Below are 26,262 nucleotides of genomic sequence, written 5' to 3'. Positions count from 1 at the left end.
TGTAGTGGGGTCACTCTTCTCTTCTTTGGATCGATCTCTAGGGATGAGTGAACCCTATTGCTTTCCCCTTCACTTTAATGTAAAGCCCAATTTCTCTATAAATGGTGGTCAACTGTGAGTTGCAGTCTCAGGCTTCATTATCTGCCAACAGATCCATAAACATGCACGTTCCTCTATCCTCCTCTGTAGTATGAACATGTACCCAAGGTCTGTTTTGCATTGCACATAGATATGACATAGTGGTCTGACCTTGTCAATAAGGATCGTTAGTAGGAATAGAAAACGGAGGTGGGAGAAGGTTTAACTGAACTTGACATTTGCAGGAAAAGTTGTGATCTGCATATGATCTGCATATAACTGATATGTATGCCTTGTGGATTTTCAGTGAAGGTAACCTCTGCTGCAAGTTTCATTGTATGCTTACCGGAAGTTTGAATTGACCAGGTTTGTGACAAGTTTACTTTGTGTAATAGGGCAGAGAAGAATGGTATCTTCACACCAAACTGACTGTTCATCACTGAAACTTTTTTTTCAATGGAATTATACCCTAACACCCTGGTCCCTTGGGGCAACTGGTCAGTACATAAGATGGCATGCTACAGGGGCTGCCAAACAGCCATTACAATCAAGATGGATACATGGTTGCAGGAAAGACAGAGGTTATGGTAATTTCACATTTTATTTATTCAATGTAAAATACAAATATAAAACATTTGAATCCAACATGTAAAACGCTCTCATACAGATCTCTGGAAACATTATTTTAAACATTTTCTACACTAACCATACAGCAAGACCCAGATACCTAGAAACGGTCAGGGTGTGACAGTCCATTCAAGGGGAGGACAACATTGTCTTGTATGTAGCACGAATTCTCAACGTACTAGATCTTTGAGACCGCCATGTATAAATTATGGACAGAAAAAAATGACATCACAAGTGTGATTATAGAGTTACAGTTTTCAAAGAGAGCTCATTGTGCCACAGAGCAAAAAACTGGACACTACAGTAACAGCTTAGGTTTCATAAAAGCTCAAGTGTAAGAAATAAAAACTTGCATTAAAACTATTAAAACACGAAATAAACTATACAAGCCACTTTTCCTTTAGCGGTCAGCAAACAAAAATACAAACAGGATCTCTATTCCAGGGATATTCTGGAGTAAGCATAGATATGGATCATTTAAGAAAACCTATTAGACATTTAAACTAGAAGTTATGTCTTTACCCAGTGGAAGCAGCCAGTTAGGTTAATGTGGTTCCATCATTAAAGTAAACACCAATACTTAAAGCGTAAATAAACCCAATGATTTAATAGTTAAAAAAACAGTTCCTTTACCAGCATGCCCGGAATGCTATCTGTCACATTGGTTGTGCTTTCAACCAAACTCAAACCATCCAATGGCTGGTGTCATAACTGATCACGTGCAGCATCATGGAGGTTGAAGATCAAACAGAGGCCAAGGTGGCAGCTTCCTTGGCTGAAAACAATAAGAGGGTTTGTACTTAAATGTGCATTTCTCCTCGATCTTTAACATGAACCTTTGAAATGTTCATTAATTGCTTAACAGACCCCTCACTGATCCTTAAAATGTATTTCTGGGGACTTGTTAATCCAGTGCAAAAAAGCTGTGATATACCTGCTACCTGCCACAGTTCAGAATATGAAACACTCTGCCTGTCAGCACATCCGAAACAATGATGTGCATGGTGGAATATAGGGTTGCATATGTCTTAGATTGGGGGAGGGGGGAGGAATCCATAAAACGTCTCTTCTATATTTAGCTATACAATATAATGCCCATGGCTCTGTGTGTATGAAACTACTACGTTTTCCGGGGCTTCCGTTTGCATAGCTCAGTAACAAAGGGACCTGACTGAAGTGTCTTGCAACACCATATTTATATCCATTCCTCTAAAACATGCATCAAACATAAGGCACAGAGCCCCAAATGTGTCCCTCATGTCTCTCCTGCTGCTCCACCCCCAGTTTCTTCCCGACAGCAGAACACAGTATGGGGGTGCAGTGTGATCTAAGGGAGGGTGGAGGATTCTTGACTTTTGATGGTGGGGGGCTCTTGACATTTGATGTAAAGAGGGGATGGGGTGCTCTGGGCATCTGCTTATAAGTATTATAAGAATACTACGATTCTATGCCAGTTGAAAAGGAGGGTCGCACACACTGCTTGTAATTTCCACAAGAAACTTTATTGGAGACTTCAGACAGAACACCATAGCAGAACCATGTTCTCTGAGTAGTCTCCAGTAAAGTTTCTTGTGGCTGATACCAGCGGTGTGTGCAACCTCTCTTTTTCTAACTTGCAGTAGAAACATTTATATAGTCTTACAGATACAACTGGCCCTTTGAGGGCAACCATAATGCGGATGCGGCCCGCAATGAAATCGAGTTTGACATTCCTGCTCTAAAACAACACTATAGCAGCTTGCAGCCCCTATAACCTAAAATATCCTGGAACATTTCATAAAGTGCAGTGGTGGTGCTCGGAAACCTTCCTCTTCCCTGTTAAGCCTCAACCACCTTTCCATAAGTGCAGAAAGCTTCACCTTCATTACATTTGTTTTCTTTGTGTTCCTGCAGCAACCTACATTCACAAAACGCAGGTCTCGGCACATGGTGTGAACAAGCCTGAAATATTCTATGCAAGTCAATTCTTCATGTTTTTTTTCCATCAGTGTTTTATGCACATACAGTGTGAATGAAGCCTCATGAACTTTAACCCATCTTGCAGGGTTTTTTTTCTGAGATCTGAGTTTTATGATTCCTGATTTTACCTTCACTTAGATTTGCAGGTGCAGAATGCAGATTCAGTGTCTGATCCTTGTTCAAAATTTCTCCCAGCACTGTGCCCTTTAAATAACGAGTGCCAAGTAATTATTTAAGTGACTCTGGCTGGACTGCAGACTTGAACATGGCCAAATGCCACAGTTCATGTTTATTATGCTATGATGCACTGCGAGAAAGCAAATGGATTACCAGAAGCTCATTGGGTATTGAAGATGTGTGAAAAGCCTTACATCTTAAAGCCTGCATAAATGAAGGTAAATACAATGAATCTCTATGGGAACAATGTACATGGGTCATGGATGACCATACCCCAGGCATTGTATCCAGGTAGGGATTGCAACTGTTATTTACAATACCTTTTTGTTAATGCAGGTAAGAATTCTAGGCACTTAGTGGATTTCTATTTTTCTGGATGTCTATTAATACAAGAGAAAACTTTCAGCGCACCCACCTTAATGTCACACAGCATTCTATCATGCACTTCACAGATGTTGTATAGAAGCCAAGCTCCCTTATTCCACTCAGTTCCTTTAACACAGAAAGTTGTAGGCTAGTGCAGAGGTATCTAAACTTTCCAAACAAAGGGCCAGTTTATTGTCCTTCAGACTTTAGAAAGGGCTGAACTGTGGTCAGTGGGAGTGGACATTTTCCTGGCATTAGTGGGAGTAAACATCACCCCATTTGGGATTAGTGCCCCATCATTGGTATTATTTGGGGGGGGGGGGGGGGGCATAGTGCCCCATTGTTGTCAGTTTGGCAGAATAGTATCTCGTATCAGTGGGAGGAATAGTGTTCCTGGGGCCTGGATAAAGGCAATCAAGGGGCTTCAATTTGGAGACCCCTGACCTAGGGCAAAGAGGTAGACTGGATTTCCCAATAACAAACTATATGTTCACATAGAAGCAGGCACTGTGGCTGTGCCCCGAACCTCCCTACTGACCGACTTATCTGTCTGCAATAGATTCTACCTGATGCCAACCACCCCTCTCTCCTTTTCCTGTGCTAGCATAAGGCTAGCAATGATGACAGCAGAACCAAAAGTTATGACATTTTCTGGAAAAATATCAAAAATTAATCTTCATAATTTTATAGGAAATGTTACATTAGTGCAGTAATATTTTGCTTAGCTGATCATGCAGAAATTCAACTTTAAGAGCACATCTAGTGACATTTTTAAAAAGCATTTATTTGAAGTAGGCACGGTAGTCATTCTGTCATTTTGTGTTTTTTCTAAAAAAATCTATGTGTTATCTCTTTCCAAATATTTTATGTTTCTTATTTATAGGTTTTGCTTTGTGTAAGTTATTGCTAGTGACCAGCAGATGGCAGTAAAGCCATACCTGTGACTAGTTCCTAAGCGGAACGGGGTCATCATGTTCTAGGTACCAATGCATTCCAGAATTTCCATCGAATAGATTTATAAAAAAAAAAGTCCTTTACTCAGCTGGTGTAACAGAAATTAATTTCATAATATATCGATTAATACAATATTCATCCAACACCTAATATGTAAAACCTTAGTTCTCATAAATTGACCAAAAACTTACCAACAGGTAACAAATAAAATCATATCAAACTCAAGCTTAAAGTCTTCCCCTTTCAAAGGGGGCATTAGCACAATACAGCACAACTGTGCTGCCTCCCCTGGCAGCTGAGGGGACCTATATATACACAGATTGTGTTTTCTTCACAGTATAAAGAATAATTCAGTCATCTTCCATATACTTCTCCAGTTCTCTAAGTTTCTTCACAAAATCTTGTGCTTCTTTGTCCATCCTTCCATCCAACATCTTCAATATAGACTTCACTGAACAAGAAAAAAAAACAAAGCTTATTATGGTATATTACAACTTGCTTGAAGAGAACCTCTCTTTTTAGAAGCCACTAAGTGTAAGAAACCAGTTATTCCAATAGTAGCTTACAAATGTCTGTAGGTTCTTCCTATAGGACAGTGCTGGCCTTTGGGTCAGAACTGTCACATAAAATGTCATAATTCTCCAGACTTGGGTACGTTTTTTTATTTTTTTATTTTGCTGCTAGGGATATATTATATTTTATTATATAATTGAAATTATATTTAAAGCCACAACTTTTTTTTTTTTTTTTGGAGAGAGTAGTGAATGGTTAAAACCCCTCTCAATGTTTATGCCATCTGTGTAACAGACTATTAATATAACTTCACTGCCACAGAGATTTACAGCTGCATGGTACATTCATTGACAAAAAAAAGAATTTAATTTGTTGAGATTTCCAAAAACACTATTGTTTAAATGTGATACAGGACTTGAACAGTAATGAACACACTTATTTATTAAAAAAACAAAACAAAAGACAATGTAGATATTAATCCTCAGTCTCCCGCCCAAACTGTGTGATTAACTCCGCGCTCTAGGTAGCACCAGCAGACTGCTGGTAAAAAACTCTAAAACTAAAGCTGCCACTTAAACAAATATAAAATATTTGATAACAATAAAAAAGGAATAATAGTAGCGCTAGAACAATCTAAAAAAGTTCCCGGAAGAGTTCCTACTATCACCCGTGGATGATCACCAAATTAACAGTGCGGTTGATAAACAGTCCTCACAGTCTTTTAGTCAAATGATCCCATAGGTGAAATATGAACAACAGTCCACTTTCAGATCTTCAATCACCATAAAAATTCATGTATTAATGATGACAGTGTTTGGATATGCCAAAACTCCGTGCAATCTGATAGGATCACCACAAGTCCACCACCAAGTGCAGGGGAAGTAAGAAATGGCCACTCACCGGATGCATTTGCTCACTTACTCTCATAAATGAGCATATTGCGCATGTAGGTAACAGATCCCAATGTTACCATAGGATAGGTCACACCGCAGGTAAGGATGGTTTCCACTTCAGTGCAGTAGCCCTTTTTTTTCCACACTCTCTCCCAACCGTATGAAAAATAAAGAGATAACTTCCCTAGTGCAGTATGTCTGATAAATTTTATTCACACCAAATAATCATACATTGCACTCACTTGTATAGTAGTAAAAACACGCTCATCTCAATATGCAAGGCAGTAGCGGAACCTCCAATCTTACTCAAATCTGGCTCCACGCCAGGTCGGGTAGTCCCAGAAGTTCTTTCTCTGCCAAAGTCCACGATAGGATGCGTCGTCTGGCCACGCCCCGACGCGTTTCGTCACTTCCGGACTTCAACTGGGGGCGCGGCCAGACCAACGAACCCATCCTCTTTATGCTCAGCACCATCAACATTGCGGCCAATAGCGCAGCGAACAGGCCAACCGGAAGGACCTCATGACACCTTCCGCCGGAAGGTAAACACTGTATGGAGAGTCCGCCCGGATATCCCTCACACACCACCTCTGCAGACACAAAATACCATGAGAACCCTGCCCATTGAACTTAGACCATCCCATTACGGAATGAGATCTGAACGGTTGACCCGTTATCTGCACTTAGGCGAATCCATCTGGGAGTAATTAAACCCCCAGTCAGTCGCCCGATCGGCAGTGTACCATACATCTGCAATTAATAATGCTGAGGTTTCAGGTGGCCTATTGCACACGATCGATCGGGACCCACTGTTAGTGGCTAAACCACCCATCAGCAACTCGATCGACAATGTGCCATACATCCACAGGGTGAAATGCTAAAAATAACACAACAATGTAAAATACATAACCCTGTGCACACCGGCACACTGTATAAACTAACATGAATCTCATTAAAATAAGTCACATTAAAAATTATAAAAACGCATATTAAAATATACAAGGGAATGCATATTTCAATTATAATATCACAAGTTTTAAAACAAAAGGATAAAATATGCGCTATATCTTGAAAAGGAATGATGTATATAGCAGCTCTTCACTGTATATAACTGAAGCCAGAAAATGCAGGGGTAAATATGTATAGACAAATCAAAAATAAACGTAAAATCAATAATTAAACTAGGTGTCACTGATGAAACAGTTGATGTCTAATTCAATGTTTAAACCCATAGGTGCAAGGGATTGGGTCAGGAAAATCCATTTTGTCTCGCATTTTGACAGTTCCCTGACCCAATTAGCCCCTCGCCAAGAAGGAGTGACTCGTTCTATGCCCCAGAACATTAGTTCACTCGGATCTTTCTGATGATGTTGTCGAAAGTGAGCTGGCACATTGTGTTCCCTTTTCCCATTGATAATATTAGTGATGTGCTCTCCCACACGAATCTTCAAGGTTCGTTTTGTTCTCCCTATATATACCAACTTGCAAGGGCACATCAGCCCATACACAACGTGGGTGGTATCACACGTGATAAGGGATTTGATCTTGAATGTTTTATCAATGGCGGGGACAGAGAAGGAATCCCGTCTTCTCAAGTTGGTCGGGGCCAAAGAGCAAGCCCTACACCTCCCACATGTAAACGACCCCTTCAGATCCGGAAAGAAGGTGATTCTGGGTGGATCAATCACCTTTTTAACCACCCGATCCCCAAAATTGGGGGCCCTGCGATATATAAAAGATGGATGGTTGGGTAAGGCTGAACCCAGGGTTTTATCCATCAGCAATATCGGCCAGTGTTGTTTAAAGATGTCCTCTACCTTCTTATAGTCATTAGAGAAATCAGAGAGGAAACTCCACTGTTTGGGGTCACTCTCTGATTCTCTATCTCTAATTCTAGGATTCAGAGGCCTTGGTGCTTCAAGAATGTTGGTAATTTCGTTGTCCAGCTCCAATTCCTCATAGCCTTTAGCCACAAAGCGCTCTTTCAGAATTTTGACTTGGTCACAGTAATCACTGGTAGATGTACAATTCCGTCTTACACGTAGGAATTGGCCTCTGGGAATATTTTTGAGCCAGTTAGGGTGATGTCCACTCTGGATAGCAGAGTTTGATAGTTTGAATAACATCAAACTGGAATACAACTATAGCCAGAGTGAAATCCACTTCTTAGATGTCACCATTAGGAGGGAAGGCAACTCCTTAATAACTAAGGTGTTTTTTAAATCTACGGATAGAAACAGCTACCTTGCTATCCAGAGTGGACATCACCCTAACTGGCTCAAAAATATTCCCAGAGGCCAATTCCTACGTGTAAGACGGAATTGTACATCTACCAGTGATTACTGTGACCAAGTCAAAATTCTGAAAGAGCGCTTTGTGGCTAAAGGCTATGAGGAATTGGAGCTGGACAAAGAAATTACCAACATTCTTGAAGCACCAAGGCCTCTGAATCCTAGAATTAGAGATAGAGAATCAGAGAGTGACCCCAAACAGTGGAGTTTCCTCTCTGATTTCTCTAATGACTATAAGAAGGTAGAGGACATCTTTAAACAACACTGGCCGATATTGCTGATGGATAAAACCCTGGGTTCAGCCTTACCCAACCATCCATCTTTTATATATCGCAGGGCCCCCAATTTTGGGGATCGGGTGGTTAAAAAGGTGATTGATCCACCCAGAATCACCTTCTTTCCGGAACTGAAGGGGTCGTTTACATGTGGGAGGTGTAGGGCTTGCTCTTTGGCCCCGACCAACTTGAGAAGACGGGATTCCTTCTCTGTCCCCGCCATTGATAAAACATTCAAGATCAAATCCCTTATCACGTGTGATACCACCCACGTTGTGTATGGGCTGATGTGCCCTTGCAAGTTGGTATATATAGGGAGAACAAAACGAACCTTGAAGATTCGTGTGGGAGAGCACATCACTAATATTATCAATGGGAAAAGGGAACACAATGTGCCAGCCCACTTTCGACAACATCATCAGAAAGATCCGAGTGAACTAATGTTCTGGGGCATAGAACGAGTCACTCCTTCTTGGCGAGGGGCTAATTGGGTCAGGGAACTGTCAAAATGCGAGACAAAATGGATTTTCCTGACCCAATCCCTTGCACCTATGGGTTTAAACATTGAATTAGACATCAACTGTTTCATCAGTGACACCTAGTTTAATTATTGATTTTACGTTTATTTTTGATTTGTCTATACATATTTACCCCTGCATTTTCTGGCTTCAGTTATATACAGTGAAGAGCTGCTATATACATCATTCCTTTTCAAGATATAGCGCATATTTTATCCTTTTGTTTTAAAACTTGTGATATTATAATTGAAATATGCATTCCCTTGTATATTTTAATATGCGTTTTTATAATTTTTAATGTGACTTATTTTAATGAGATTCATGTTAGTTTATACAGTGTGCCGGTGTGCACAGGGTTATGTATTTTACATTGTTGTGTTATTTTTAGCATTTCACCCTGTGGATGTATGGCACATTGTCGATCGAGTTGCTGATGGGTGGTTTAGCCACTAACAGTGGGTCCCGATCGATCGTGTGCAATAGGCCACCTGAAACCTCAGCATTATTAATTGCAGATGTATGGTACACTGCCGATCGGGCGACTGACTGGGGGTTTAATTACTCCCAGATGGATTCGCCTAAGTGCAGATAACGGGTCAACCGTTCAGATCTCAATCCGTAATGGGATGGTCTAAGTTCAATGGGCAGGGTTCTCATGGTATTTTGTGTCTGCAGAGGTGGTGTGTGAGGGATATCCGGGCGGACTCTCCATACAGTGTTTACCTTCCGGCGGAAGGTGTCATGAGGTCCTTCCGGTTGGCCTGTTCGCTGCGCTATTGGCCGCAATGTTGATGGTGCTGAGCATAAAGAGGATGGGTTCGTTGGTCTGGCCGCGCCCCCAGTTGAAGTCCGGAAGTGACGAAACGCGTCGGGGCGTGGCCAGACGACGCATCCTATCGTGGACTTTGGCAGAGAAAGAACTTCTGGGACTACCCGACCTGGCGTGGAGCCAGATTTGAGTAAGATTGGAGGTTCCGCTACTGCCTTGCATATTGAGATGAGCGTGTTTTTACTACTATACAAGTGAGTGCAATGTATGATTATTTGGTGTGAATAAAATTTATCAGACATACTGCACTAGGGAAGTTATCTCTTTATTTTTCATACGGTTGGGAGAGAGTGTGGAAAAAAAAAAGCTACTGCACTGAAGTGGAAACCATCCTTACCTGCGGTGTGACCTATCCTATGGTAACATTGGGATCTGTTACCTACATGCGCAATATGCTCATTTATGAGAGTAAGTGAGCAAATGCATCCGGTGAGTGGCCATTTCTTACTTCCCCTGCACTTGGTGGTGGACTTGTGGTGATCCTATCAGATTGCACGGAGTTTTGGCATATCCAAACACTGTCATCATTAATACATGAATTTTTATGGTGATTGAAGATCTGAAAGTGGACTGTTACAGGGTGCCGACACAATAGGATTTAAAAGGAAATCTCCTCTTATAAAGTTGTAACTGGAATAAGCTTCTCCATTAGAAGTTTCCCCTCTGCTCCTGTTCTACATACATCTCACAACATTCCCTCACGTTCAGGTCTGTAGGACCAATGGGTTGAATCTCCCCATGGGGGCACAGACAACGATAAAAACCAGAGGTTCTAAACCTTCACCATTCTATCCAATGTGAAAGAAGACGTTTTGGTTTTAGATACACTAGGATAAGATCAAATCAGGTTGGTGTGGACATACATTAGGATAATTGTGCTATTTTTTTTAAGGTTTGCAATCGCAAAAATGGCTGAATGACATTATGTTTATTTGATACTCAAGCAAAAAGTGAAAATCCAGTGTCCAATATTCTGGTTAGGTGTTGGTTTTTAACTAAGCAAAATATAAAAATATGCAGCAAAACCTGTGGCTAAAGGCAGTGCTGTTCTAGCGCTGTACTGTATAGTCATATATATGCCATGACTACTTTTCTGTTAACCTGCCACTCACTGGAAGTGGCAACATTAACTGTACTTTTAGGTATATTTTATTCTTTATGTTTAAATTACTAATTGCACACAGCTTTTCGAGCTATCTTTAAAAAGCACAATTAAAGAAGAAAACAGTGATTATGATGGTTACCATTGGCTTTAGGTCTTGTTAACTTCAATACAGTTGGTTGGACATTTTTTACACCACCGGTGATGTGTGGTCGGTTCAGCCCATAGATGACATTCATAGGAAGGACAGCCTCCCCGGCAAAATCGTTTGTTGACAACCAGTCATGATCCATTACTGTAAAGACGATGCAGGCAGATTTTCTCCGGCACTGCTCCGATGACACTGAGCTATGAAAGGGGATATTAGAAGTACTACATCAGTCTCTTTGCAATGAGCAACAGAAATATCAAGCAATTATAGCTATCCTAATTACAGAGGGTCATGAAGAAGATCATGTCTTGTTGCTCATCAGGCAGGTTCTTCCTTTCCTTATTTTAGAGAAGTATTGAAGAATGACAGAATAAGAACAGTTCACCTTCAAACTTTTTAATGGGATTGTGTCAGGACAGAAATATGGCAGCTTAGTTGATAGCAAGTTCCACAGAGAGTATACAGCTACCTTTTCAATGTTCCTGCACTGTTCTCATCCTTTGTTGGAGCCCTGAAAAGTCCTGTGTTCTAGCTATTACTAAATTGAAATTTACACATAGCTATGTATCCTCATGTGGCAATGCTTGGCACACGAGGATACAAGCTCTGCATGAAAGGAAGTGTGTGGGGGATTTGGGGCTGCCATGTTTTCTGCCATTCCCAAAAGTACAAATATTTAACAAGCTCTGGTAGTGGATCTGGGTGGCCTGTGAGCATGAAGAAAGTCGGTATTAACTCCTAGTAGTGCTATCAAACACTGGTCCAGGAAAAGTACTGGTTTCTTAGTCCCTTTCACTACACGTCACTTTAACTTTCAGTTGGTGTAAAGCAACAGAATGTAAGGATAGATTTCAGATAGTTACCTAATTGTTATACATTTACCTTTTAGGGTTAGTGTCGGGGCACCATCCAGGGTGCTCAAAGGCCTGGTACCTAGAACATGATGACCCCATTCTGCCTAGGAACTAGTCACAGGTATGGCTCTGGATCCTAGCTTTAAATTGACAATCCTTCTGTCTCAGTGATACCACAGACCTGTCACGTCTTACAGGCACCACCGGCCTGCAGCCACTACTTAGCATGCCAGCAGTATTCCTAAATCCTTCTGCAAGTAACTCCGCAGGCAACCTCTGCTACTTTGGGCCTGGCTCCTCCTGTTTCACCTTCAGGGGAGTCTGGAACTTAGCTGCAAGGGAAGCCCCCTCTAGATTGACCTCCAGCACCTGGTACGTGATAGTCTGTAATGCCAATATACAGGATGCTGAGGGAGATAGGGTTGTGCATCACGCTCCCCTGAATATGATTCAAAATACCGGTAATTCACTGCACCCTATAAGCTGCATATTTCCGGATTATTACTTTCAAATATAATAAAGTATTTAATTTAAAAAAAGTTGATGAACTACTCACAAATAAAACAACTCATCGTAGACTGGATGTAAAGTCTTGGCTTTAACTTGAGTGCGCTGACCTTTTACCAGAGGGAAGAGGTGATGAGGACAGAGCTCAATAATGACAAAGGGGTCACTGAGACCTAAAAAACATAGCACAAGATTTGTAAATAAAAAAATAGAATTTTGTCTTACCTGTAAATGTTCTTGGAGAACATAATAAAACAGAGGCTCTTTAAATCTTAGATCACTGGGTTATGCAGCTGGCCTCAGGTGATTGGACACTGGCAAACATAACTTAAGGACAGCCCTATACTAAACCTTCCCACTCCCACCAAACCTCAGCTTTTTAGCAAGCAATAAAAGCTGTGGTTCATAAGAAACAAAGAGGGGGTATGTGTCCTGTAATATACCCAAAAAAGGAGTTCACAGGAAGTACGAAAATCCTATTTTCTGAAACTTACATTAAAAGACACGGTCTATTTAAGTCTTAGACCAGGTGTCTTCTTAGTTTTAAACAAAGGGCCAGTTTACTGTCCCTCAGACTTGAGGGGACCAGTGGCAGTAGAAAATGCAAGTGTCCGTGAGATTAAATAATGTCTCTGGGTTGTTGGTCAGTGGGAGTAAAAAAGATACATAGCATCTGTTGTTAGCAGGAGGAGGAATAGTGCCTCATCATTGATATCAGTGAGAGGAAGAGTGCCCCAGCATTGGTGTCAGTGGAAGAAATTGTATTCCATCATTTATATCAGTGGAAGTAATAGTGCCCCATTGGTGGTGTCAGTGTAAGGAATAGTGTCCCATCGTTGGTGTCAAAGGGAGAAATAGTGCCCCACTCATTCATTGAGAGAACTTGTTACTGAATTTGGCATGTTTGAAGGCCCAGTACTGGCCCTGGATTTGAAAACTTTACAAAAATGAAAGGGGCTTACAAGCTTTTGCCTTTTTCTTCTGGGGAAAAAAAAAGCATACCCCCCAACACACACACACACTTCTTTGATATCAGTATCAAAATTACCATGTAATAATGTTCCCCTTCAAAGACCATCCAGAGGTGCTTCTTGCAAGGAGGCTCCAAAGGCTAACTTTTAATCTAGAGGGTCCTCCTTTTGTGTACTGAAAGAATACCCCTGAATATCTGCAACGTGAATTTGTTAGGCCATAAACAAAAAAGTGCAAGGCCATGGCTATGAGCTCTAGTTGTCAGAGGATAGACAGATTGGTCAGTATGGATCTAAGGTCCTGAACCATGGGTTTGGACCAGACAGCCAGAGTATGGAGGCTGATACAGTTGCAACACCAGGCTGCAAAGCTAGGCCTGTCATATAATATAAGGCCTTAAAGAGGGCCTCTAACCTCTTGCCCACAGGGTCATGGTATACAGGGACATCCTCCACCAGGATGGGTCTTGCTAATAAAAGCGGAACAGCCCACTTTTTCAGAAACCCCTCCTCAATAGGACATTGTGGAGTAACATGTTTCAGAGGGGAGAAGATTTTTTATAGGTGGGGTAAGTCACCGTACAACACAGGCTGTAAAAGAGCCTGTAAACCGGAAAGGTTTGAGCTGGCTGAGACATTTTTTGTGAACTGAGGCTGGGCTGAAGCAGGCTGCTCTAGAGGGAGGCTTGTGCTCACTGCAGCAGTAAGGATATCAATAGTGTACTTAAGTGTGGGAAAAATGTCAGTGAATTGAAAATCCTTCTGCAATAAGTCTTCAGAACTAGATGAGGTACTATCTCCATCTACTTCTTCAAGATGTGCAGAAATGTTGGGATTATTGGGATTAAATAATAGAAAAAAAATGGATTTAAAAAGCCATGAATATTCAGTCTCCTATAGATTTTGAACAGCACAGCTTCCATTTTGTTTGAAGGTGAATGAAAGTTCATATATGTTCTGTTGCAAGATGTCTCTTACAAAAGAGTCTAGAATTGCAATAGAAGATCTCTGTATCTATGTAGTCATAAATAAGAGGCCTTTAGACATCTCTTCAGATAAGACATAATGGTAGTGCCAGCCTGTCTGTAAGTATTGCAACAATGGACAATAGCCCAGTATACTCTATCAGACATTTAAAATATATATACGTTTTAAAGATACATTGTCATGTGTGAGAAGATATTAGCAATAATTATGTCATTATATTATGTAAGGCATATACAGTGGGTACGGAAAGTATTCAGACCCCCTTAAATTTTTCACTCTTTGTTATATTGCAGCCATTTGCTAAAATCATTTAGGTTCATTCTTCTTCCTCATGAATGTACACATAGCACCCCATACTGACAGAAAAACACAGAATTGTTGACATTGTTGCAGATTTATTAAAAAAGAAAAACTGAAATATCACATGGTCCTAAGTATTCAGACCCTTTGCTGTGACACTCATATATTTAACTCAGGTGCTTTCCATTTCTTCTGATCATCCTTGAGATGGTTCTACACCTTCATTTGAGTCCAGCTGTGTTTGATTATACTGATTGGACTTGATTAGGAAAGCCACACACCTGTCTATATAAGACCTTCCAGATCACAATGCATGTCAGAGCAAATGAGAATCATGAGGTCAAAGGAACTGCCTGAAGAGCTCAGAGACAGAATTGTGGCAAGGCACAGATCTGGCCAAGGTTACAAAAAGATTTCTGCTGCACTTAAGGTTCCTAAGAGCACAGTGGCCTCCATAATCCTCAAATGGAAGACGTTTGGGATGACCAGAACCCTTCCTAGAGCTGGCCGCCCGGCCAAACTGAGCTATCGGGGGAGAAGAGCCTTGGTGAGAGAGGTAAAGAAGAACCCAAAGATCACTGTGGCTGAGCTCCAGAGATGCAGTCAGGAGATGGGAGAAAGTTGTAGAAAGTCAACCATCACTGCAGCCCTCCACCAGTCGGGGCTTTATGGCAGAGTGGCCCGACGGAAGCCTCTCCTCAGTGTAAGACACGTGAAAGCCCGCATGGAGTTTGCTAAAAAACACCTGAAGGACTCCAAGATGGTGAGAAATAAGATTCTCTGGTCTGATGAGACCAAAATAGAACTTTTTGGCCTTAATTCTAAGCGGTATGTGCGGAGAAAACCAGGCACTGCTCATCACCTGTCCAATACAGTCCCAACAGTGAAGCATGGTGGTGGCAGCATCATGCTGTGGGGGTGTTTTTCAGCTGCAGGGACAGGACGACTGGTTGCAATCGAGGGAAAGATGAATGCGGCCAAGTACAGGGATATCCTGGACAAAAACCTTCTCCAGTGTGCTCTGGACCTCAGACTGGGCCGAAGGTTTACCTTCCAACAAGACAATGATCCTAAGCACACAGCTAAAATAATGAAGGAGTGGCTTCACAACAACTCCGTGACTGTTCTTGAATGGCCCAGCCAGAGCCCTGACTTAAACCCAATTGAGCATCTCTGGAGAGACCTAAAAATGGCTGTCCACCAACGTTTACCATCCAACCTGACAGAACTGGAGAGGATCTGCAAGGAGGAATGGCAGAGGATCCCCAAATCCAGGTGTGAAAGACTTGTTGCATCTTTCCCAAAAAGACTCCTGGCTGTATTAGATCAAAAGGGGGCTTCTACTAAATACTGAGCAAAGGGTCTGAATACTTAAGACCATGTGATATTTCAGTTTTTCTTTTTTAATAAATCTGCAACAATGCCAACAATTCTGTGTTTTTCTGTCAGTATGGGGTGCTATGCGTACATTCATGAGGAAGAAGAATGAACCTAAATGATTTTAGCAAATGGCTGCAATATAACAAAGAGTGAAAAATTTAAGGGGGTCTGAATACTTTCCGTACCCACTGTACATACAGTCAGGTCCATAAATATTGGGACATCGACACAATTGTAATCTTTTAACTCTATACACCACCACAATGGATTTGAAAAGAAACAAGATGTGCTTTAACTGCAGACTTTCAGCTTTAATTTGAGGGTATTTACATCCAAATCAACTGAACGGTGTAAGAATTACTAGAGTTTGTATATGTGCCTCCCACTTTTTAAGGGACCAAAAGTAATGGGACAGATTAACAATCATAAATCAAACTTTCACTTTTTAATACTTGGTTGCAAATCCTTTGCAGTCAATTACAGCCTGAAGTCTGTAACGCATAGACATCACCAGACGCAGGGTTTCATCCCTGGTGATGCTCTGCCAGGCCTCTACTGCAACTGTCTTCGGTTCCTGTTTTTTCTTGGGGCATTTTCCCTTCAGTTTTGTCTTCAGCAAGTGAAATGCATGCTCAATTGGATTCAGCTCAGGTGATTGACTTGGCCATTGCATAACATTCCACTTCTTTCCCTTAAAAAACTCTTTGGTTGCTTTCGCAGTATGCTTCGGGTCATTGTCCATCTGCACTGTGAAGCGCCGTCCAATGAGTTCTGAAGCATTTGGCTGAATATGAGCAGATAATATTCCCCGAAACACTTCAGAATTAATCCTGCTGCTTTTGTCAGCAGTCACATCATCAATAAATATGAGAACCAGTTCCATTGACAGCCATACATGCCCACGCCATGACACTACCACCACCATACTTCACTGATGAGGTGGTATACTTTGGATCATGAGCAGTTCCTTTCCTTCTCCATACTCTTCTCTTCCCATCACTCTGGTACAAGTGGATCTTGGTCTCATCTGTCCATAGGATGTTGTTCCAGAACTGTGAAGGCTTTTTTAGATGTTGTTTGGCAAACTCTAATCTGGCCTTTCTGTTTTTGAGGCTCACCAATGGTTTACATCTTGAAGGTGAACCCTCAATATTCACTCTGGTGAAGTCTTCTCTTGATTGTTGACTTTGACACACATACACCTACCTCCTTGGGAGAGTGTTCTTGATCTGGCCAACTGTTGTAAAGGGTGTTTTCTTCACCAGGAAAAGATTTCTTCGGTCATCCACCACAGTTGTTTTCTGTGGTCTTCCGGGTCTTTTGGTGTTGCTGAGCTTACCGGTGCGTTCTTTCTTTTTAAGGATGTTCCAAACAGTTGATTTGGCCACACCTAATGTTTTTGCTATCTCTCTGATGGGTTTGTTTTGTTTTTTTTTCAGCTTAATGAAGGCTTGATTCACTGATAGTGACAGCTCTTTGGATCTCATATTGAGAGTTGACAGCAACAGATTCCAAATGCAAATACAACACTTGAAATTAATTCTGGACCTTTTATCTGATCCTTGTGAATGGGATAATGAGGGAATAATAAACACCTGGCCATGGAACATCTGAGCAGCCAATTGTCCCATTACTTTTGGTCCCTTAAAAACTGGGAGGCACACATACAAACTGTTGTAATTCCTACACCTTTCACCTGATTTGGATGTAAATACCCTCAAATTAAAGCTGGAAGTCTGCAGTTAAAGCACATCTTGTTTGTTTAATTTCAAATCAATTGTGGCGGTGTATAGAGCCAAAAAGATTAGAATTGTGTCAATGTCCCAATATTTATGGACCTGACTGTATTTAGAAATTATCTGTCTACCATATGTTGGGTTTATATTCTTGCTAAATAACAAATCTTACTTAGAATACTTTTCTATTAAGTGTAAGGACATATGTATCTTGTAACTAATTACCTCATTTCAGAGAAGTTTGTGTGTAGGTCTAGTGTAAGTTTTTATGACCGCTATAGATCTTTCAATCCTAGCCTAAATGTCTGAAGTGTGTGACAGAATCTAAATAATTAATGGATCTTTACTGGCCAGACAGGTCAAAGGTCATCAGATAATAAGGGTGGTCTAATTACTATATACACTGAATTTAATGAACGGTACAATACTGCCTCCTTTGGACATACTAATAAATGCAGTCTTGGGATAATTTAGTATTTTCCAATATAAAAATATATATTGTATTATTAATAATTATCTTTATAAATGGTTTATCAGATCCAATAATTGCCAAGATGAATGATGGAGATATAGATGGACATTTATGTATGTACTAAGAGTATGGACAAGTTTTTATGTTGCTTTTATGATTACTCTTAAATAAAAATAAATCATCCTTTAATTTTATTATACAAAATATTGGTTTATTAGGAGAGGTGTGACTATGACCTCACCAGTTAATGGATAGAATGTCCCAACCAATGGGGATAATGTTTCATCCCTCTGGGTTTAACTTATGGTAATTTTAATAGTCCTTTGTTCATACCATATAAAAAGGAGAACCCAGATGTAAGACATGACATACTGACAACAGCCATTACACTTGCAACATACACACTACTACATCCCTCGATATACTCATCTAGACATACTCCATCTTGCTCCATCATTTATCTGAAACTTGGAGGGAAGCCACCATTTTAAGAAGCCAGCCATCTTAAGGACTCTGGTAACGACCATTTGAAGCTAGCAGCCATCTTAAGTGTGGTAAATATAATCTTGCTGTGTCATTTGATTTTATTTAACAATTGTTTATTACCTTCCTTATATGTTTTATATTGCATATTTAAGGGTAATAAGATTACAATCCCAGCCGTATAAACCATAGTAGATTTTTCTCTAAAAAGCTGATTTTTGTTTTTATACATTTTTATTAATATCAGATTCAGCGCATTATTGCGATTTTAGTCTTCCGTTTTGCATAGCTTATTCTCGCTCCATCTGCAGTGAAGTGACTTTCGGATACGCAATTCGCAGACAATTGTGGTCTGCTTATATAGAATACTTACCTATGGTTTATGCTATACCTGGGGAGAAAAGGTAATCTTGCTTTCACTTTCACTATTGAGCTAAATATCACATTGCATTGATTGTTTTTAAGTTTGTATTTTATGTAGAGTTATCTTTTTGTGTCACTTCCTGTTTGATCATTTATTGTGAATAAGTCAAGAGGGGATGGATATCCGCGCTAACTAAATACTAAGCTGCAGCTTCAGGTAAGACAACACCAAAATGAAAAACAGAGAAAAAAAGCCACGCTACAATAATGTGATACGAATAATGAAAAAAGATTATCTACTAGAAGCAGACAAAATGTTAGGTCAGACAACCCATCAGCTGGATATACATATAGAATGGTACCTCAGCATAAAATCATTGGTATATGAAACATACAAAGCATAGATAGCACAATAAAAAGCAATTCATAGATATCGTTTAAAATCAATTCATGAAAAGTCCCAAAGTCCCAGAGAGTATCCAAGGAGGATGGAGTGAGGGAAAATCCAGTCGGGCTAATTCACCACAGTGCTGACACAGAAGACAAGCAAATCTCCTTACCAGATGTATAGCCAAACAAGCATATAGTGAAATCCTCACAGACCGCTCAGAGGGGTCGGGGCACCATACTCCAGATACACTCAGTCACAGGAAATAATGGCAGGATGATCCAAATATATGGGATGTATGAGAGAAAGAGACTGGAAAGTGTAATACCATCAAGCTTTATTCACGCTAATAAATAAAATAAAACTTACAATCTCCAAACAGGAAAAACGCAGAAAACATAAGCCGGCCGGCTCTCATGTAGCCCGTTCCGCGGGGCAGCGTAGTGACGTCAGCACGCCGTACCCTACGCGCTCGTCCTCACAGACTTCAAAGGGGATGCGGGCGGCGTGCTGACTTCACATTAAATACAGCAGGCAACCAATCCATGGGCAGCAGCTAGGTCAGTTTATACCGGAAGTGCAGCGGCAACCATCACAACTAATGGAACCGTTGCCCTAGCTGTATTCGATCTAGAATCTAGCCCATATCGCTATATGAAAGAAATAGAGGCAACTAAATATGCCGCATAATGCCCAAGGAGTGTTTGCATGTCTATATACATATGATCACCTATCCCAATTGTCACAAAGGGAATTGAATTACGAAACCCATATACATCTTGCAATAAATATGGGGAAATAACAATGAAAATCACATAATAAATATATGCATCTCATAAACATGGCTAAAAATGGGGAATACACTGAAAAACCCAAATAACACTGATAAAATTATATAAAAAATATGTATACATATATCCAATTGGCCATAGACATGAATGGTGAATGCCTTAACACAAGAGAAGAATAATTCTCAAGTGCATAATAAATAATAAAAACAGCTCACCCATGGTGTAATACCTGAAATCTAAAACCTAATATAAATATATAAATACATATCAGACCATGTCTCCCATATGAATCGCAATATAAATAACCCAATAAATAAATAATTGGATTAAAAGCAGCCAAAAACTCCACAGAATAGTCCACTGACTGCTAAAAATGCGCTTAATAGGATATTAAAACTAATGGCAAATGTAAATGGATGTGGTTAAGAGTTGTTGATAAAAGCATTCACATCTACATTGAGGCCAAACGGAACATAAGTCTTGGCCCTATGAATCCAGGACATCTCCAGCTTAGAAATGCCCCTGAAAAAAGGTTCACCCCGCCAATGAGGGCTAAATTTGTCAATGCCCAAAAAGAGAGTATTCCTTGGATCTTTATTATGCTTCAGCAAATAATGCTTTGACACAGAGTGCTTCGGAAAGCCTTTTCTGATATTTGCAATGTGCTCATTAATTCGCACATTCATAGGCCTCTTGGTTCTCCCAATATATTGCAAACCACAGGGGCACTGTATTAAATACACAACCCCTGTGGTAGAGCAACAGATGAGAGGTTTGATGGAATGCGTGCGACCCGTACTAGTAGAGACAAAGTCCCTGGTGTTACGTTGTTTAGAGATATTAAGCGCACAAACTTGGCACCTATTACATCTGTAATACCCTACCAAGTGATTGAAAAAGGAAGGTTTTTGAATGGGCGGGTCCAAAACATTGGGTGCAAGTTTGTCTCTAAGAGTAGAGACACCTCTAAAAACCACCTGTGGTTTGGCAGGTAAGATCCCCTTGAGAACCTTATCATTATTGAGTATGTGCCAATGCCGCTGCATGATGTTTTTTATACCTCTATGTTGAATAGAGAAAGTTGTTACAAAAGGAAGTGAAAAACGATTCTCCTCGTTCGCAGAGCGAACTCTAGGTTGCAACAAACTTTCTCTGTGCATACTGGCCACGTCACTGAGCGCATTATGCAAAAAATCTGAATTGTATCCCTTTTCAAGAAATCTATCAGTGAGCATTGTGGCCTGAGAAAGAAAATCCCGGTCACTCGTGCAATTCCTTCTGATCCTAAGGTATTGTCCCTTAGGTACCGCCTTCAGCCAGGGATCGTAGTGACAGCTGTCAGTTGGAATATAAGAGTTCCTGTCTGTAGATTTAAAATAAGTATTAGCAATGAATTGGTTGTTATCAATATTGATTGTCAGATCTAGGAAACTGATCGATGTCGGACTAGCTTCATAATTAAGATGAATGCCCCTAGTATTCTGGTTCAGCAGATTCATAAAAGAATCCAACTCCTCATTGGTCCCTTTCCAGAGAAGGAGGACGTCATCAATATATCTAGCCCACAGCCCAATCTGAGATTGGCTATGGCGATAGATAACGTCCTCCTCCCACTGGGCCATAAACAAGTTGGCCAGACTGGGGGCATATTTAGCCCCCATTGCTACGCCCCTGTCTTGTCTATAAAACTGGTTATTGAACCAAAAGTAATTGGATTTGGTAGCAAAACCCAACAATTCCATAATGAAATTAACCTGGGCTATAGGGACCTGAGACTCTCTTTCAAGGAATAACCTCACCGCACTTAGACCAAGGTCATGTGGAATGATGGTATAAAGTGACGTAACGTCTGCCGTCACCATCCACATCTGTGGTGTTGGATTTATACCAGACAGGAGATTGATCACATGCCTCGTGTCTTTAATAAAGGACGGGATGTTCTGGACCAGAGGCTGCAAAAAAGAGTCAATATATTTCCCCACCCGGGACGTCACAGAATCAATGCCACTGACTATGGGACGACCCGGGGGGGAAATCAGACTCTTATGGATTTTAGGAAGATAGTATATGATTGCTGTCTGTGGTCTCTTAGGCACCAAAAAAAAGCCTGTTCCTTCTTGTCCAGTATACTGAGACAGAAACCCTTATTGACCAGGGCCTTCAACTCATTCTTATACTGAAACATAGGGTCACGCAGGAGAGGGGTATAGGTGTGCCTGTCACCCAAAATGCGCTGCATTTCAGCCATGTAGTCGCATCTGTCAAGCACGACTATACCCCCCCCCCCCTTTGTCTGCCGGTCTAATGACCAGATCTTTGTTGTTACACAAGGAGTCTAGTCCGGCTTCCAAGGACTTATCCATTTTGGCTTTCCGGATTTTTATGTTGTCCAAATCTCGCAACACAACATCCCAAAAAACCTTTAGGGAAGGCGCCAAAGTGCCTGGGGGGTTGAAGAGGGATGCATTATTGTGAATACATGTCTTGTGAATAAATATCTTTATATATATTCCTTACTGTAGACTGTACTCACTAAGAGTGGTATATGTTTTTAAAAAGAAATTAATCAATTATAAAGAATTCGCTACATATTGATTTGTGGAAATAAGTTGAGATTCTCCTACCTCACAGATCTTTTCTTATTGACATAAATAGACACTGTTATAGTCAGAGCAGTATAAATATTCTGACAGAAAGAGTCAGAGGAATTTCGGATATGGACTAGGAATTGGAGTATGGGGGGGGGGGGGCAGTTGCTTGGGGTCCCTGCGGTCTAAGGTCTCCAAGAGGTCTAAAGGCCTACTTATTACATTATAGATAGCCCCAGAAGGTGCTATAGAGGTCTCGGAGAAGGGTAGTTACTGGGACAGCAGTCTGGGCTACCAAAATGTAGTCACTTAATGGAAATCTTGCAGGACCCCCTGAGCCATTTTCTGACTCTTATGCAGCCAAGCATGGCTCCAGCCCTCTTCTTTCTCTATGGCACGGTGGCAAGAGGGGCTGGGTGAGGCAATGGAATACCTTGTTACGCAGGGAAAGAAGGGGGCTGGAGCCATGCTTGGCATGCCCATTTTATGTGGGTTTTACACAGTGTCCCAACTTTTAAGGAATTAGGGTTGTACATTTGTTCTGTGGAAGCCTAACAAAGATACAGTAGAAATTTTTAAAAGCAATGGTGTCAGGCAGCAGAGGACCTGGACTGTGTGTTGTATACCGAAAAAAGGCATGCACATGCGCAGTATGCCCGATGGGAAAAAGGCTGTGCAGGTGCAGTAGTTCTTCCGGCCCAAACCCTGGCAGCTTGAGGGAAAAAAGGTGCCAAATTAAAAAGGTGACTTGACTGAACTGCTCTCCTGGTGGCTATACCCCTCTAAGGGGTCTTCAAAGACAGGGTTCCACTGGAGGATGGACCACTGCCCTGCAGCTGACTCACCATGTTGCATTGGGTGTTAAAGTGAGCACCAAAAGTATAGTCCTGTGCCCTTAGCAACATTACAGGTTGGCCTTATGATCCTGAGGCTCAGCCGCAGAATTACCTGCTGCTATATATACAAGCAAATTAATCTTGCTAGATGAAAATCTTAAAAAAGGTGAAAAAAAAAGCAGAAGGGAAATAACAAAGGAATTTTGCTTCTCTCAGCAGAAAGAACTAAACTAAGGCTTGCTGGAAGTGAGAGATGTTACTGTATATAGGGCTGTCCTTACAGCTTTTGTTTGTCAGTGTCCAATCACCTGAAGATAGCTGCAAAACCCAGTGGTCAAAGACTTAAAGAACTTCTGTCCAGTAATGTATTAAGAAATAATGATTTGTTTTTCTGATTTAGAGATAAGCATATGGAGAAGATGCTACATATCCGGTAACCCCTTGAAATGGACCTAAACTTAAACATAAAGCTAGCTATAACAATCTGCTGGGTTGCTTAACTTTTTTAGAATTCCAAAAACCAAAGACTGCATTGAGTCCAAGCGTAAACTACATAGCAAAGGCTTTGTTTACTCCATGGCATATCCAACTTGACTGCAAGTCCTTGACAATTGGTGAGTACATTTTTTCAACACTCCTGAACATGTCATGGACTGGCTTTGCACTAAACAGCAACCTATGGAAGAAGATTTTGCTTCATGTGACTCCTTGATAAATTCACTATACCCTGCAACTATTTTACTCTTGTCACTCGGTGACTGAGACCATGTTTATAAGTTGCTACAAGAAATCCCTTGTGCAGGAATTGTCTTTTCTATTACTATTAGTATTATTATACAGTATTTCTATAGCGCCAACAGTTTGTGCAGCGCTTTACAACGTGAGGGCAGACAGTACAGTTACAATACAATTCAATACAGGAGGAATTAGAGGTACCTGCTCGTTAGAGCTTACTGAATGATATCTCCTAGGCTACCTCTCACTGTCATCTTTAAGCTAGGACTGTTCCCCTAAAGATTAGTTGCTTATAGTAGTTCTGGTAGGCCCTTTATGTTTATTCCACAGGCTATAGCTTCTTTGGCACTTTCCCTTTCTGTCTATTGTTGAAGAATGCTAGGTAAACTTTATCCTCTCCATCTCAGTCACAAAGAGGAATTAAACATTTTATATATGTCCATAGGTCATGTGGGCTCTACATGTATATCAAACACCTGGACCCACTGTAATTCCTTACGGCAGGGCTCGACAAATCCCAGGTGCCAGGTCGCATTGGCAACTGGAAACTGAATCGGAGAGCCTAGGATTTCTGTTGTCAGGCATCAGGACGCTGCTTCACTGATCCAGAGATTTGAAATCCCCGTGGCTCCTATCCATACTTCTCAGTGTACGGACAAGAGGCATTGTAATTGGTCAGCACCTTCACATGGATGGCACTGACCAATCAGAACCGGCTGCCTCTTCTCCACTTTCAGCAAGCATATCCATAGGATGCATTGCTCGACTTTTGCCAGCCCCCTTTGTTGCAGTCACCCAGCACACATCTATCTGACATAGGGTAAGAGTGCTAGGTCCATGGCTGAGCAGTGTGTGAGGCGGGGGAATGGTGCACTGGGCCTGGGCTCTGCACAGAATTTCATGTTTTAGCTGCTCCCCATCCCACTGCTCCAGCCTGCCTGCCTGCGTGTCACTGTTTCCTCAGCCCGTACCTGGGAGAGGTGGGAGTGCAGACTGAGCCCATCCTGCCGTGGCTGAGGGAAGGGCACCACCTACAAATAGTTGGGAGCACAGTTACCTTTAATTGGCCAAGTGTGGGAGACCCCCCCCCCCCATAGACATGCATGTGGGGGAGAAGAGCAGGCCATTTTCTGGGTGTATGCGAGGAAGGCGGAGGTGGGAGAGTGCTACACTTGTAGAGGATTCCTCTGTACACACCAAAGAGCTGACGGGACCTCACTGTACATATACACAGCTCCCTGAGACTTTCACTCTCTATCTCCCTCCCACCCTCTATCTCCCTCCCTCTCTCCCCCTCCCCCTCTCCCCCTCCCCACCTCTTTCCTTCTCTCTCGCTCTCACCCCCCATCCCCCTCTCGCTCTCCCCTTCTCCTACCCCCCCCCCCATCTCCCCTTCTCTACCTCTCTCTAATCTCTTTCTTTTTTTTCTCCTCTTTCAATTTCTTTCTCTTTTATTTCTTTCTTGCTTTCTTTTTTCTGGGCGCCGGGCGGCTGATTTGAAGAACTGGTTCCTAACTTTTTTAGCTGGCTCCTAGATTCAAAGAAAATTTGTCAAGCCCTTTTTTTAACCCTCGTTGTGCCTAACATTTTCGTTACAGGTTGATATTTGTTATAGTTTTCTGCGTTACTGTGAAAGGCCACTAGATGGGGGTTTTTACATCTCTAAATTTTAAGATGGTTTATATATCAATGGTTTTAATGTAAACTTCATTATTGAGCACCAGTTACACTTTGTACACACTAATGGCTTTTGCTATGCCAAAATACTTACATACATAGATGTTTATGCGGATAACAACCTGTTGGTACATTTACAGTGCTTTGCGAAAGTATTCGGCCCCCTTGAACTTTGCAACCTTTTGCCACATTTCAGGCTTTAAACATAAAGATATAAAATTGTAATTTTTTGTGAAGAATCAACAACATGTGGGACACAATCATGAAGTGGAACGAAATTTATTGGATATTTCAAACTTTTTTAACAAATAACTGAAAAATTGGGCGTGCAAAATGATTCAGCCTCCTTAAGTTAATGCTTTGTAGCACCACCTTTTGCTGCAATTACAGTTGTAAGTCACTTGGGATATGTCTCTATCAGTTTTGCACATCGAGAGACTGAAATTTTTGCCCATTCCTCC

The 26,262-nt window shown here is 41.2% G+C and overlaps 1 protein-coding gene across 1 annotated transcript in view; it reads right to left on the bottom strand.

Annotated features, from left to right (window-relative positions):
* Positions 1 to 3,609: 3,609 nt before the first annotated feature.
* Positions 3,610 to 26,262, bottom strand: part of BAIAP3 (BAI1 associated protein 3) — a 599,530-nt gene continuing 576,877 nt past the window's right edge. The window contains exons 32-34 of the mRNA XM_082260275.1: positions 12,144 to 12,267; positions 10,725 to 10,930; positions 3,610 to 4,612 (exon numbers count right to left, since the gene is read on the bottom strand). Coding sequence (XP_082116401.1) covers positions 4,512 to 4,612; positions 10,725 to 10,930; positions 12,144 to 12,267 — 431 coding nt within the window. The 3' untranslated portion in view covers positions 3,610 to 4,511. The remainder of the gene's footprint in view (positions 4,613 to 10,724; positions 10,931 to 12,143; positions 12,268 to 26,262) is intronic.

This window comes from Pelophylax lessonae (genome assembly GCF_965119305.1).
Source record: "Pelophylax lessonae genome assembly, chromosome: 6".
Lineage (NCBI taxonomy): Eukaryota > Metazoa > Chordata > Amphibia > Anura > Ranidae > Pelophylax > Pelophylax lessonae.
The sequence above is the reverse complement of the archived record's forward strand: the minus strand, read 5'-3'. Positions and strand labels throughout refer to the sequence as shown.